Source organism: Squalius cephalus (genome assembly GCF_949319135.1).
Source record: "Squalius cephalus genome assembly, chromosome: 10".
In the NCBI taxonomy this organism is placed as follows: domain Eukaryota; kingdom Metazoa; phylum Chordata; class Actinopteri; order Cypriniformes; family Leuciscidae; genus Squalius; species Squalius cephalus.
This window is the reverse complement of record NC_137131.1, coordinates 10,580,664-10,594,886: the sequence shown is the minus strand read 5'-3', so window position 1 is coordinate 10,594,886 and position 14,223 is coordinate 10,580,664. Positions and strand designations below refer to the sequence as shown.

The 14,223-nt window shown below is 35.5% G+C and overlaps 1 protein-coding gene across 1 annotated transcript in view; it reads right to left on the bottom strand.

Annotated features, from left to right (window-relative positions):
- Positions 1-14,223, bottom strand: part of col7a1 (collagen, type VII, alpha 1) — a 67,537-nt gene that overhangs the window by 50,842 nt on the left and 2,472 nt on the right. The window contains exons 2-16 of the mRNA XM_079884543.1: positions 10,814-10,895; positions 8,961-9,141; positions 7,939-8,095; positions 7,326-7,419; positions 6,948-7,106; positions 6,628-6,785; positions 6,195-6,324; positions 5,983-6,102; positions 4,750-4,905; positions 4,149-4,268; positions 3,803-3,952; positions 2,925-3,041; positions 874-1,020; positions 322-447; positions 24-170 (exon numbers count right to left, since the gene is read on the bottom strand). Of these exons, the coding sequence (XP_079740669.1) occupies positions 24-170; positions 322-447; positions 874-1,020; positions 2,925-3,041; positions 3,803-3,952; positions 4,149-4,268; positions 4,750-4,905; positions 5,983-6,102; positions 6,195-6,324; positions 6,628-6,785; positions 6,948-7,106; positions 7,326-7,419; positions 7,939-8,095; positions 8,961-9,141; positions 10,814-10,886 (2,035 nt within the window). The 5' untranslated portion in view covers positions 10,887-10,895. The remainder of the gene's footprint in view (positions 1-23; positions 171-321; positions 448-873; positions 1,021-2,924; positions 3,042-3,802; positions 3,953-4,148; positions 4,269-4,749; positions 4,906-5,982; positions 6,103-6,194; positions 6,325-6,627; positions 6,786-6,947; positions 7,107-7,325; positions 7,420-7,938; positions 8,096-8,960; positions 9,142-10,813; positions 10,896-14,223) is intronic.

Here is a 14,223-nt window from a genome sequence, read left to right as displayed (position 1 = left end):
ACAACTCTGATGCATGCTCAAACCTGTTTGAATGTACACTGTTGCTGGTTCCCCTTCATTGGATCCGACTAGTGCCGTCACACTGACAGCGTAGCGCACACCGTTAATGAGGTCCCGTAGGCCAAAAGTGGTCTGATTCCCAGGAACTCTTCTGTTCACCTCTGTATTTGCTGTAAAATATGGGTAAATCGATTGAAACAGGCAGTGTAGTGGCAGATCTAATGAATGGAAACCTCATGAATGATATACTGTATTACAAAGTAAAATTTTAATGCTATACTGACATACTGTATTTGTATAAAAAGGGAATAATATTCTCACATTCCGTATTACGTATGTTGATGTTGTACTGCGTTGCCCCAGAGACTCCTGTCCATCCTATTTGTATAATGTTTCCAAGTGAATCCACCACCCTCAGGTTCGTGACACGACCTACTGACTGCTCTACTAAAGACAACCCACGAGTCAACATATTACATGAAAGGCACAAACAAAAACAAATTATTTAGTCACATCCTGGAAAAATAAGCACCAGACTGTTTTATAAACTTCAAATGAAAAACGAAGAATAAATATTTAACTAGTCTGTACTATTTATAGATCATCTGGTTCATTTTCAAACCATGCTGAGTAACATGATCATCAGGTTGACACAAACTTGTTTCATGCAGCTTGAATGCTACTTTGAGATGATAAAAAAGGTCAATTATCTTAAATTTTGTGATAATGTTAAATGAAAACTAATGAAAAGACAAATCTGTAGAAAATTAGAAAAATATTAGTGGTTTCACACTCACCACTGTGTCTATGTTTAACTGCAATAGTGAACTTTAAACAATATCATATTGGTTTCCATCAAATGATTTTTCTGACCTGTTGATTTGGTTGAAAAGAATGTAGCTTCCTCTCGCCCATCATAGAGTGTAAATAGAGTTATGACGTACTCGGTGCTCGGCTGCAGATTTCTGAGCTCATAGTTGGTGGTGCTTTGTGGGAAATCTTGCTTCTGAACTCTGCCTCCTGTGGTCAGCAGGATTACAAAAAGATAAAAAAAATTATTAAAGTTTGTTACTGTAGTCACTTTTAGTTACTCATTTGTAATGTTCAAATGGTATTTTTCAGTTTATTATTTATGTAAAATTATGTTTTGTATGCAGATTGTTCATATCAGATACAACTGCATTGCAAACAACCCCTTAACTGTTTATAAAATATTATTTCCCTACAACACTGCCACATATAGTATAGATTTCAAGGCGTATCTTTCTATGTAATACAGTTCAATCATTTGTGTTGTGTACCACAAATTGCATTGGCTGAGAGAAAATCCATTTAAAGTAAATTACAATAAAATCCCACATCCCACAATGCATATGGCTATTTTTTTACAGTAATTTGTTACTACAGAAAATTATCTAAATACAGTGTTGTATTGAAAAATATACTGTTAAATTTAGTAAAATCCTGTTTTTTTTTAAGTCAAGTCAAGTCAAGTCAAGTTCACAACATAGGTTGTATCAAAGCAGCTTCACAGTAATAAATTAAAACAATACATCAATGTTTGTTTCTAGTGGAACGTCCACGTTTGGTAATGCTGATCAATAGTATCGTTGATTGATTAATTAAATTAAATATCCCCAAATATCCCCAACTGAGCAAGCCAAAGGCAACAGTGGCAAGAAACCGAAAAACTCCATCAGGTGACCTAATGGAGAAAAAAAAAACCTTGTGAGAACCCAGGCTCAGTCGGGGGCCAGTTCTCCTCTGGCGTTTATGAACTAGAGGTCGGATTTAACTGTAAGATTAAAAGTATTATATGAATGCCTGGCTGAAGAGATGCGTCTTTAATCTAGTTTTAAACTGGGAGAGCGAGTCTGAGCAACGAACAGTATCAGGAAGACTATTCCAGAGTTTTGGAGCTAAATGTGAAAATGCTCTCCCTCCTTTGGTGGATCTGGATATCCTAGGTATGACCAAAAGCCTCAAATTTAGTGACCTTAAAGAGCGCGATGGATTATAGGGCGATAGAAGATCGGTTAAATAGACTGGAGCTAAGCCGTTTAGGGCTTTATAAGTCAGTAGCAATACCTTGTAATTAATACGGAACTTTATAGGTAACCAATGTAGTGATGATAGAATTGGTGTTATATGATCATATTTTCTTGATCTAGTTAGAACTCTAGCGACGGCATTTTGGACTAACTGTATCTTGTTTATTGAGGTTGCAGGACAACCAGCTAATAAAGCATTACAGTAATCTAGTCTCGAGGTCATGAATGCATGAACTAACTTTTCTGCGTCAGAAACTGACTACGTAGCTTAGCAATGTTTCTAAGGTGGAAAAAGGCTGTTCTTGTAACATATGAAATATGATTTTCAAAAGACAGGTTGCAGTCTAATATAACACCCAGGTCTTTTACTGTAGAGGATAAAGTAACAGGACATCCTACTATGTTAAAGTTGTATTGTGAGAGGTTTTGTGGGTGGTTTTTTGAACTGATGATTAGTACCTCTGTCTTGTCTGGATTTAATAAAAGAAAATTGCGCCTCATCCAATCTTTTATATCTTTAACACACTCTGTCAATTTGGATAATTTAGCGTTTTCATCTAGCCGTGAGGAAATATAGATTTGAGTGGGATCAGCATAACAATGGAAACTAATTCCATGTTTCCTTATAATATTTCCAAGTGGCAGCATATATATTGAGAATAACAGAGGGCCTAACACAGATCCCTGCGGCACTCCATAGTTTACTGGAGTTATGATAGAATTTTCTCCATTTAAATAAACAAAATGGTAGCGGTCAGATAAATACGATCTAAACCAGCTTAATGCTTGTCCTTGAACACCAGTATAATTTTGTAGTCGATCTTACAATGATCTTTTTAGTGTGTTTGTGTGTTTTACTAAAGAGTTTCTTACTCTCTCCGGCTTTCCATTCCAGTCGGTAGCCTCTGGCGGCCTGTATGAGGTTCCAGCTTAATCTGATGCTGGTGGGTCCTGTTGTCGTAGCTCTCAGGACCTGTTGCTCGGAGCGCTCTAAAAGCCAAATGCATTAAACATCTTTTAGCTTTATCTCCCCTCCTGACCCATAAAATATTAAAACAATGGCTTCCATCTTTCTGAAGTTTATGTCCTGTAATATTTATAGACAGTTCGTCCCTTCTTTCTCTTTGCCTCTCGCTATAACATGTACATGCATATACAAACACCCTCACGCGTTCAATTGCTGTAGTCTGTGAGTCATAAGAAAAAAAACAGTTCTTATGTTCTGATCTAGCAGACAGTGAGTCAATAGCAAGATTAAAAGCAACCACCTCACTGTCTGTGTGTGATAACTGTGCGCAAGATGGAAAAAGAGCCACACATCTGGTTTCCTTTTATGTTGCCTTAAATTTTCCCTCTGAGCTATTCTTTACTCAAGACAATTTGTACACAATGTCTACTAAGTACACAAATGTACAAATGAATGCTCTACTACACATTAGCTGGACATCTGAAAGAGAAGAACAACACATGAATTTATTTCATTTAGTTGTTTATTTTAGAATTATTGCCTGAGAAATTACCTTTTGCAGGAATTATTTATAAACCAGTGCATCCCTTTCAAAAATGTTATCCACCACTCCAATGTACCATTAAATGTTGATGTGTCTGCATGTGTGTTTGTGTACCTATTTTAAAATGTTGATGTGTCTGCATGTGTGTTTGTGTACCTATTTTAAAATGTTGATGTGTCCGCATGTGTGTTTGTGTACCTATTTTAAAATGTTGATGTGTCCACATGTGTATTTGTGTACCTATTTTAAAACGTGCAGTGGCTGCAGGTCCTTCAGCTTCTCCGTTGTACAGGGCGATGACTGTAACAATGTACTCTGAGTCTGGTGTCAGATTCCCAAGAGTGTGAGATTCACTATCACCTCTCAGCTCTACAGTCTCCACATCACTTCCTGAAAACACAGGCAAAAAGACTCTTAGCAGAAAACAGGAATCTGAAAAAAGTAAATGAGCTTCTAAGGGATTATGAAATCATATCTACAACACTCATAGATATCCTCACTGGATGATGCATTACTTTATCACATTGCAGAAAACATTTTATTAAAAATAGCCTCTTCAAAAATCAGCTGAGATTTGTGTGTTGACCTGTGAAAGGGCCCCAAACGACTCTATATCCTCTGGCCCCTGTCACGCCTGTCCAGCGGACTCGAACACTGTTACTTGAGATGGTCTCAACGGAGAGCTGCTGCACTCCCTCTAAACGCACTGCAAACACAGGCATATACACAGAAAGAGCTTTATATATTAGCTAGTACACTTCAGAGATGCAGGAGAAGACAACATATTGTGTGGCTGACTCAGACTGTCATGTACAGTACACTTCCATTAAAATGTTTGGAGTCTCTTATGCTTGGTTACATTTATTTGATCAATAACACAGCAAAAACAGTTAATGCATACAGTATGCTGATTTGGTGCTCCAGAATCCTTTTTTTTATCATCACATTGAAAAAGCTTAATATTTTTGTGGAAACCTTTTTTCAGGATTCTTCGAAGAATAGTCAGTTCATAAGAACTGCATTCATTTGAAATAGAAATCATTTATAACCTTATAAATGTCTTTACTGTCACAATACTTTCATTAAATTGATCAATTTAATGCGTCTTTGCTGAAAAAAAGTATTGATTTCTTTAATAAAAAAAAAACTGACCCCTAACTTCTCAACAGTAACGTATGAGGACTCACATGTACGGGCAGTCAGGGTAGCTGGTGAGGCACTGTTGCGGGGAATTAGAGGGTACAAGTTGATCACGTATTCTGTGTCTGACTTAAGACCAAGCAAAGTCAGAGAAGTAGACTCCGCTCCAACAGATTGTTCCTTCAGCTGTGCATCACTCTGGCCTGTTAACCAATCAATCAGGACAAACAAATTATGAAGTACACAATGCACAAGAAAAATGCATCTCTTTATCTGCATACCTCACAGTTAGTTCTTTGTTTTATAGCTTTTCATAAGCCACAAATGCATTTTTTCTCATATTTCACTCATTTTGTTGGGTCTCCAGACTGATAATACCTCTTTAGGCGGGACTTAACATGGAAAAGTTTTGAAGTTTGGTACAGTGGTAGCAGGTCATAGCAACCCATACCAGCCGGCCAACCAAACACAGCATATCTTCAATACATGAGTCAGTTAATGACACAGTATAAGTTTAAATCACAGTTTCAGTCTATTCATTTACAAGCAACATTGGGCTGAGACAGGCAGGTTGAAACATCTTCCTCTAGCTTCAAAAACTAACCTGATTAAACATAGGGCCACACCTAATCTGACAAGATCTGTTCTCTGCCAGCTCACACCTGGATACCAACCAGGTAAAGCAAACTGGCACTCCTGCAATTGATAAAAATGCCTTTGGGGGAAAAAAAAAACACTCTTCCACTTCCCCATTTTCTTTTTATCAAACTGCTAAAATAATTAGCTAGTGGTGCTGGCCACTGAGATAATCACTATTACTATTGCTCACACTTGTTGTTTAAACTCCTCTCCCTAAGTATTACATTTGGTGTGTAATCTGCACTCTTTGTGCAACAAACAAGATTATTTAATCATCATATACATACATATATCTGCTATTACTTCTATGAATGATCAGATGTACGACTTTCAGCTTAGCAACCACATAGCAACACTCTGGAAAACCACAGAAAAACACTGTGGTGATGATTTTTGCATATGAAGCACCACTTGCATCTTCTTTAGACAATAACAATGGCAATAAACTAGCAATACAACTAGTTTATATTACAGTGCTGCTTGTCCCAGTTATCCTTTTCATCTCTATCTCTTTCTATATTTATCCTTTACAATCTCTTCCACTGACTCACACTACAATATTCACAATTCAAAGAGTAAAATTATTGAGAAATGTAATAGAATTGTGGATTAGTATGCATGTAGTTGTGTGTCTCTCTCACCTGTAGGTCCATAAGTGATTCTGTAGCCCTGTACTTGGTCAGCTGGAGCGTCCCAGCCCAAAGCCAGAGTAAAAAACCCGGCCTGGACCAGTCGCAGTGTAGTCACACCCAGGAGAGGCTCTAGAGGGCAGTTTGGGGTAAGAGAGAATGAGAGCTGTTTTTTGAGTTAAGCTCAATTAAATATTCATATTTCTATTAAGTGCAGTTCTCACTTGTTCGGGCCTTGGCAGACACTGACTCTCCCAAGCTGTTTGGGTACTGAGCAATAACGGTGATCAGGTAGTCTGTGCCTGAACGCAGCTCTCGTGAAATGTAGCTCTGCTGGTTGCTTGGTATTGTTTCCTGCAGGTCAAAAGATAAAGGCTGAAGTTTACTGGAGACCATTATGCTATACTTTGTGTAAACCAGTGTTTTGTTAACTAAAACAAAAAATAACATTATTAAAATATTCATAAAATGACTAAAACTGAAATAAGAATACATTAAAACTACATAGAAATATTAAACAAAAAAACTACTTAAAAAGACAAAAACACATAACAAAATGATTAAAACTTAAAAACTAGAAACATAATAAGCATAAAGTTAGTGTCATAGTTTGCACACAAAAAAGCAACAGTCATTTAGGATGAACATTCTTCTCACCTGTCGGAGCTCTGCTGTGATTGGCTGACCCAAGCTAGATAAGGGCCTGTACTGAACCACATAGCCACTAACAGGCCCTGCAGCAGATCTCCATCGAAATCTCAGTGAATTGGTGGTCTCATCTGAAATCTGCAAGTCTGATGGACCTCTGTAGGCCTCTGATGGGGAAACAATAATACAAATCAATGATTTTCATTTAGTAGGATCAATTAAAGCATTTACAAGTGTCAATGTTCTAAATGAAAAATTTAACAAAACTACAAATATAATCATATTCTTGGATTTAATTGCAGTGTGTCTACTTCACATCAGGCTTTTACCATCACTTAAGTAAGAGCCTCCACTTGTTGTACACACGCGTCGAGACACTAGGGGAAGCAAAGAGCTCAAAGCTTTGAAGTTCCCAATCTGAGAGGTGAAGTCACTTTGAGGGGGAGAGGCAATGAGATTCAGCTCAGCTGGATCTGCACTCTTTATACCTGAGAAATGCAGACAGAGAGAGAGAGAGAGAGAGAGAGAGAGAGAGAGAGAGAGAGAGAGAGAGAGAGAAACAACCATAATATCAATACAAAACAAATGTATGTTTAATTTGCACACACTGAATCCGCAGCCCATAGATGCACTTAAGTTTTCAGAAAAAAACATTTCCTTAAAATATACAGTGGTGGCTAAATACTATATATTCGCACAGTTCTTACCCACTGCAAATATTTTGACTCCTAGGCTACGTAGCTTTTGTGAAGGTTCCTGCACATTGTCCTGAGATTTACCATCAGTAATAAGAATAGTGATCTGAAAAAATGAAAGACAATTTCAATGAAATTCAATGAAATTCAATGAAATAAAACTATTATTATGCATTATAATATGCATAATTATAAGTTATAAATGTGTGGTCAACCAATATGTTTTTCTCATGATACCATTAGGATATCATAATGGGAATTATTTTACATAGAATCTTAAAAAATTAACAATCAATACTGTTCAAAAGTTTGGGGTCAATTAGATTTTATTGTTTTTGAAATTAGCCTTTTATGTTCACCAAGGATGCATTATTTGATTAAAAATACAGTAAAAACAGTAATATTGTGAAATACAGAAATATTTGTAACATTATAAAAAAGTATTTCCTCTTTTTTAAAACAATTTAGTGACCCCAAATTGTGGAACGTGCACAGTGTACAAATGCTAAATAAGATACTGTGTTTCATAATTCAAAGCCAAACAAAGTAATTTACACATTTATGGTCCATGTCAAAATACTACAGATGTGGCAAGTCAAACAATGTATCATAATAGCCAGCTCACCTTGGGTACATCTCTGATAGAGGCAGGGTTAAAGAAGTTGTCTGCGATGTATTTGAGACCAGCCCCTGTGCGCGTATTCCCACCTTTATAGTTAATATTCTCCATGGCAGTTATGAGCTCAGCTCCATTCAGGTATGCTGTAAATGTAAACTCCACCCTGATTGTCATAAAACACACAAGTATAATCAACAAAAGTCCCAACAATCTTACAAACACATACATAAACCTTTAATGTATATAACAAATATAAAATGTGCAGCCATCACAACACTGTTTACAATAACATGCTCTATTAACTCAATTAACTTGGTGCATTTAACTGCTGACTACTGTTTGAATGAAAGAGAAAATCCAGATCCTGTATCATATTATATTACATGATTTATATCTTTTTTCCTGCAAAGTAGTTGCATCTGCAAAAAAAATGATGAGCAGGGTGCACAAGATTCACCAAAAGAAAATTAAGGAATCATCACAAAATGGTTACTTCAAACAACTATTTACAACACAACAACATCAAGATTCTACATACTACTCTGCTGATTTTTAATACTAACAGTTTTCACATTGCAATATTGAGCAAGATGGTTCAGATTCAATTTAGATTCTGAATTTATTCAACTTGGACAAGTTTGGCAAATTAAATAATATGAACTTACCTTGTTCAGTTTGTTAGACTCATAAAATGAATCCACTTGTATTGCCATAACACACAGTATGTACTATGTGCATACAATAAGAGGTAAGGATGTAAATATAATGTAAACAGTCCCTTAAAGGCAGTTTAATTGGCAGCCATTTTCTATGTAGGAAATCTAGTACTTCTCCTATTTACTTGAATGGTGAAAGACCACCTTATATATTTGTTAAGATTACACTTCAATAACATATTTCAAATAAATCAATAAAATAAATAAAACGAATAAGTAAAAATAAAATACAATAAAAATGATTTACAAAAACCTTTATAATGTCTGTGGTAAACATGACTTAAGTACACAAGCAAACACAGTTTCACAGACCTGGCAGTATCGCTGTACTGTACGACTCCAAAACGTATGCCATTGGGTCCTACTGTTCTGGCAAAGGGTTGGACAATCCCTGCCATGAAATTCTTGACCAACACAAAATTGGCCCTGCCAATACTAGATGATCCATCCACCAGGAACACAATGTCTGCTGCAACAACATCATTGCACTGGCCTGCCAACAGAGAAAAACAACCACATTAATATACACAACTGTATTTCTCTTTTCACAGTAAAAGAGATAGACAAATATTTATAATAGAAGTCTGGATATGTGGGTTTTCATTAATACAAATACATGTTTTCATCAGTGCAGCCAAAATTAGACTGTTGTGACCAAAAATGCTAAAGCACAGTCACTAACAGAAATAAAAATGCATTCAGAAGAAAATATACAGTGCTAATATACTGTTCTACATTTGCTTCTTTGCCTACAATTATTTTGTATATATAGGTCTATATATAACATACATACCTATAGGCTAATTTATATTTTCTATTATATCTAAGATGCACAGTCATGAGGGTTTGACAAAACATTTCAATGTGTACCATTGTGTATGTGACAAATACAACTGCGAACTTGAGCTTCAGTGTTTCTATAAACATTCACATCTGTGGCCTATTCAATTTATGTATTTAGTGAAGGATTAGAGAAGGATCAGGGTGAGAAGACACACAGGAAATGACCATCAGCACCCAGTCTGCAAAGCCATTTCAAGAAAACCAAGCATCTGGGCCCATTTATTTAGTAGCTGGTGCAGTGTCTCTCCTTTACACAGTTCAGTATACTTCCAGTCATACTCAGTTATCAGTTATATGGCTGTGTGTGACTCAACGGCTGCTTGAATGAATGCCCCTTAAGGTAACAAACTAATTAACCTGCTGTGTTTGACTTGAGTCACTGCACTCTGCACATGAATAGGGCATGATAAGAAATGTACTATGTGCATTTAATTAAAATTAGATGCACAATACTGGGACCCAATTGGTTATCGACAGATTTTAGTGATGTTTTTTTTTTTATCTGTATTGATTAATATTATATATATATATCAGGCAATATTTTGGGGTCTTTCTTCGTGCAGGTAACTTTGTATGTCGATCTATGCATAAAAATGCATAAAAGATAATAAATAAGATGTATTATTTGAAAACACCTAACTAATAATTAGTGCTGGGCAACGATTAATTTGTGTTTACATAATATATGTGTGTGTACTGTCAGTGTATAATTATTTTGTATATATAAATACACACATATGCATGTATATATTTAATAAATATTTGCATGTATATACTCTATATATATGTATACATGATTTATATTATATATATATAGATAGATAAATAACATTTTGTTCTTAAATATATACATGCATGTGTGTGTATATGTACAAAATAATTATACACAGTACACACACATATATTATGTAAACACAAACTTTTATTTTAGATGCGATTAATCATTGCCCAGCTACTAATATTATACTACTTATTATACTACTAATAATATATTGTTACTTTGAATGCTATTTTGTTTTTTATTCAAACAAACTTTTACTGTATATCAGTATTTAATATCTATTTACTAATATAATAATAAAATAATATTTATGATATTAAATTTAGAATCACTTTAGCTTTATGATTTTGTGACTTTCTTACATGCCTCAAATTTGTTTTCAAATGTCTTCATTTTCATTGCAAAGGAAAAATTCTGCAAATTGATATCACTGCATTAAATATGCTACATGAGTACTGTACATGCTACAGATAAATGAATTGTGGTCCACTATACACATTCATTTGAATGACACTTCCTGAAAAAGTACATTAATCTTTACCTTGAGCTGTAGAACGCGATGGGAGAGACAGCAACACAGCAAGCAGCACAGTCCTTTGCAGCAAACACCCCATTTTCAAATCCTACACATAATGACACACACAAAAAGAGAGAAATGTGGGGGGGAAAGGTCATCTATGCCCACAACTGATTATTCAGTAAGCAATCTGCCTTGTTTTCAGCTTCAGCAGCAGTAACATAATGTTCCTCCTTCAGGTGAAATGAATGCCCAGACACCATGAACATCTGGCAGTGGCTCAAAGACAAGAAACTGAGACGCAAGGTGGGGCTTGCACCATCACCACCACACAAATAAAGAGCAGACACTCAGAGGAAGATGAGCTTGTGCACGTTTTTAAAGCAGCTCTATAATGGGCAATGAAGAATCATTTTTTGTTTATTAGAACATTCCAAATGCTATTAGGGTTACAGACTGCTATTGCTCAAAATAATAAGCTATTGTCTGATTCAGATCCATGACAGAGTTATGTGGGATCATTCTCAACGGAAGTGGTCAAAACATGAATGTTTGTTGCGTGTGCTTAGTGTCGCTATTTGTGCCTTCAAAGATGCCATTTTTTTTTATGCATTTCAGCAGACGGGTCTGTTTTTGATTTATAAAGAGGAAATCGTGGTTCACATTTGGAGTCACGCTGGTTTGCACTCAACAGTGACTGCTCTGGAAAATGGCCTGCCTAAAAACAAAGTTAAAAACTTGCAGACAAACAGAGATGCACATAAAACACACACATGGACATTATTAAACCTTAAAAGATCTAAGACAGACAAGCATAACTGAGTATGTATTGGTTTATTTTTACAGTGTCTCTTACTGTCTGGGGGAAACAGGAATTATTTTACCTGCTTTGTCTTCATCGTGATGATGATGCCTTTCAGTTCAGATTAAACTTAGTCTCATTGTTAAATCTAAAAAAAAGCCACTACATGTATATTTTAAACCACTTTCAAAATACCCAGACGCATCTCAAAAACCTTAATGCATCACAAAACGCATGCCTATCCGGAACACACGCAAATACACAGACGAACAGACTAAACACCCATCTAAACAATCAAACCGCCCACATACACACATGCAAGACATTTTGTGTCCTTTATTTTCAGCTGAGTGAACTTGTCCAGTGACATGATCTTTTTTTATTGTGCCATTAACTAAATTCTATGATGTGGCCCCTTTAAAGAGTAAAGGCATAAATTCCTTATGGCAATAAAACCAAAACAGCAGCATATACAGTATATGGCAAATTACACAAATATACAGAATGGGTTCACATTACTGATTATTGTAAATATTATTAATATAAACATACACATATGCACATGAATCAAAATTAAAATCCCTTTTTTCGATTTCTGATTTTATGTCGAATACAGTTGTATTTGTTCTCTCCGTCTCCCATTCAACTCTTTCTGTTTCAAGCAATCTGTCTCTGTTTCTCTCAGTGTTGTTTGCATTAATTAAAAGGATACCATCATCATTATGTGGTTTATGAAATGGTAATTATAGCATTTATAAGTATCCTGATTCCTGTCTGAACCATATTTGAGTTTGAACTGCCAGATTGTCTCCTTCAGCCTCTCCCTTCCTTCATCTACACATTGATCATTGCAACCTGGGGTCAAGAGAGCATTGCTATGGAGCAATGCCATCATTCAATTGAATGCAGTACTTGCAGAATATGACATGTAACAGCGTTTGATTTCTTTTTTTCTTTTTTTTGTATGTGAACCCAGTTCACATATAGATCTCAGTCCTGACATTTTCAAACAATAAAAAAGGCTATTTAATGTGTGGCTTAACATAAAAGACTGAGGATTTACAGAGACATTCCTGAGCTCTATAAAGTGAATGCTAGGAGAAGAAACAACAGCATCCACCACATGCATGCCACTCTACAATAGCTGCTACACTACAAATACCATACATCAATTAAAATGTGTCGTCTCATCCTGTCTCACTTGCAATCAAACAATGAATATTATGTTTCTGACTGATGATTCTTACTCTATCCTACAGTTTATAATAGTAGTAATTTATTCCCCATCCTTTTCCAGAGATTGCAGTCAAATGATAATTTACGTTAAGCTTTCTAAAGCCTCCTTATTGAAAACGGTAAACCTGAGGTGTAGTAAGTATAGTAACAGACATATCCTCATAGGGGTAGCTTCCTCAAAAAGGTTTACTCACCCTCATGTCATTTTAAACATGTATTCATTTCTTTCTTCTGTAGAACATTACTGCACAGCACCACCTAGCATCCAACTGGCGGCATTACCGGTGTAATAAATTTGAACACAGATACCAGACCATCGCTGAAAAGTACGACATGGTAGCAAGTCTACGACAGAATGATCATTTTTCTGTGAACTATACCCCTGTTTAAGAATAACATACATGTGACCAACAACTAATGGTATAGAGCTGATTTTTCATATCTGAACAGCAGATGCTGTTTTGACACACATCACAAGTATAATGGAAAGTTTAATCAATCTAAAATACAGATTTCATTGTATTTTCAGAAAATTCTGAACAAAATGTCACATAAAAAGTTTTTATACATAGTATCCATTTTGACATTGTCATGTTGGTGAATTTTGCACACAATTTGTTCATTTTTAATGAGTGATTTATGTGTGTAATTCTAATTTCTCCCTCCAAAAAAATGAGTCATGTTTATGAGTCATGAAAGTGTTCATGTTTCAAACAGACTTTTAGAACAACGAAAAACTCATGGCCAGGAGATGATGTCCTAAAAGGGACAGGAATTAATTCAGAAACATTCCTTGCCTTGACAATGTCACTAGAGTTTATCCTCAAAATATTAAAGTATGAGAGGTCACTTTTTCAGAACACAAAAGAAAAAATGGATGTCAAAGTTTTTTTGCTGGTCACACTGCCAACTATTTCGTTACAGTCTGTCTCCCACACAGCAGTACCAGAAACAAAAACAGAGAGGGCAAAGTACTTGGAAAAAGATAGATATCAAAAGGAAATAAAAACAAACACATCTTCTAGTTGAGTGGATTCCAAAAGAAATAGAGAAAGAAAAGAAGCAAGCATCAACCAAAATGCAGACAAAATTTGGTGAGTGAGTAATTGAGTCGGTAAATGAGTAATTCAGCACAAAAAAATATTCCCAAATTAGCCAAAATCACGATCATGTATGGGGAGGTGCATGCATTGTCATTTATTAATTATTTATTTTCATTAATTTATGCATGTTTTTTCAGCCGCCAATAAATAAATGTATAAACTTCATTCAACTCATTTCACCATATTTTAAATATATCCAATTTTCCCCTATCATCTGCAGAGAAATTTGAAAAAAGTTCACGGATTCTGTGTGTGCAAAAAGTTGAAAACACATAAACAACATCCCAGGAGAA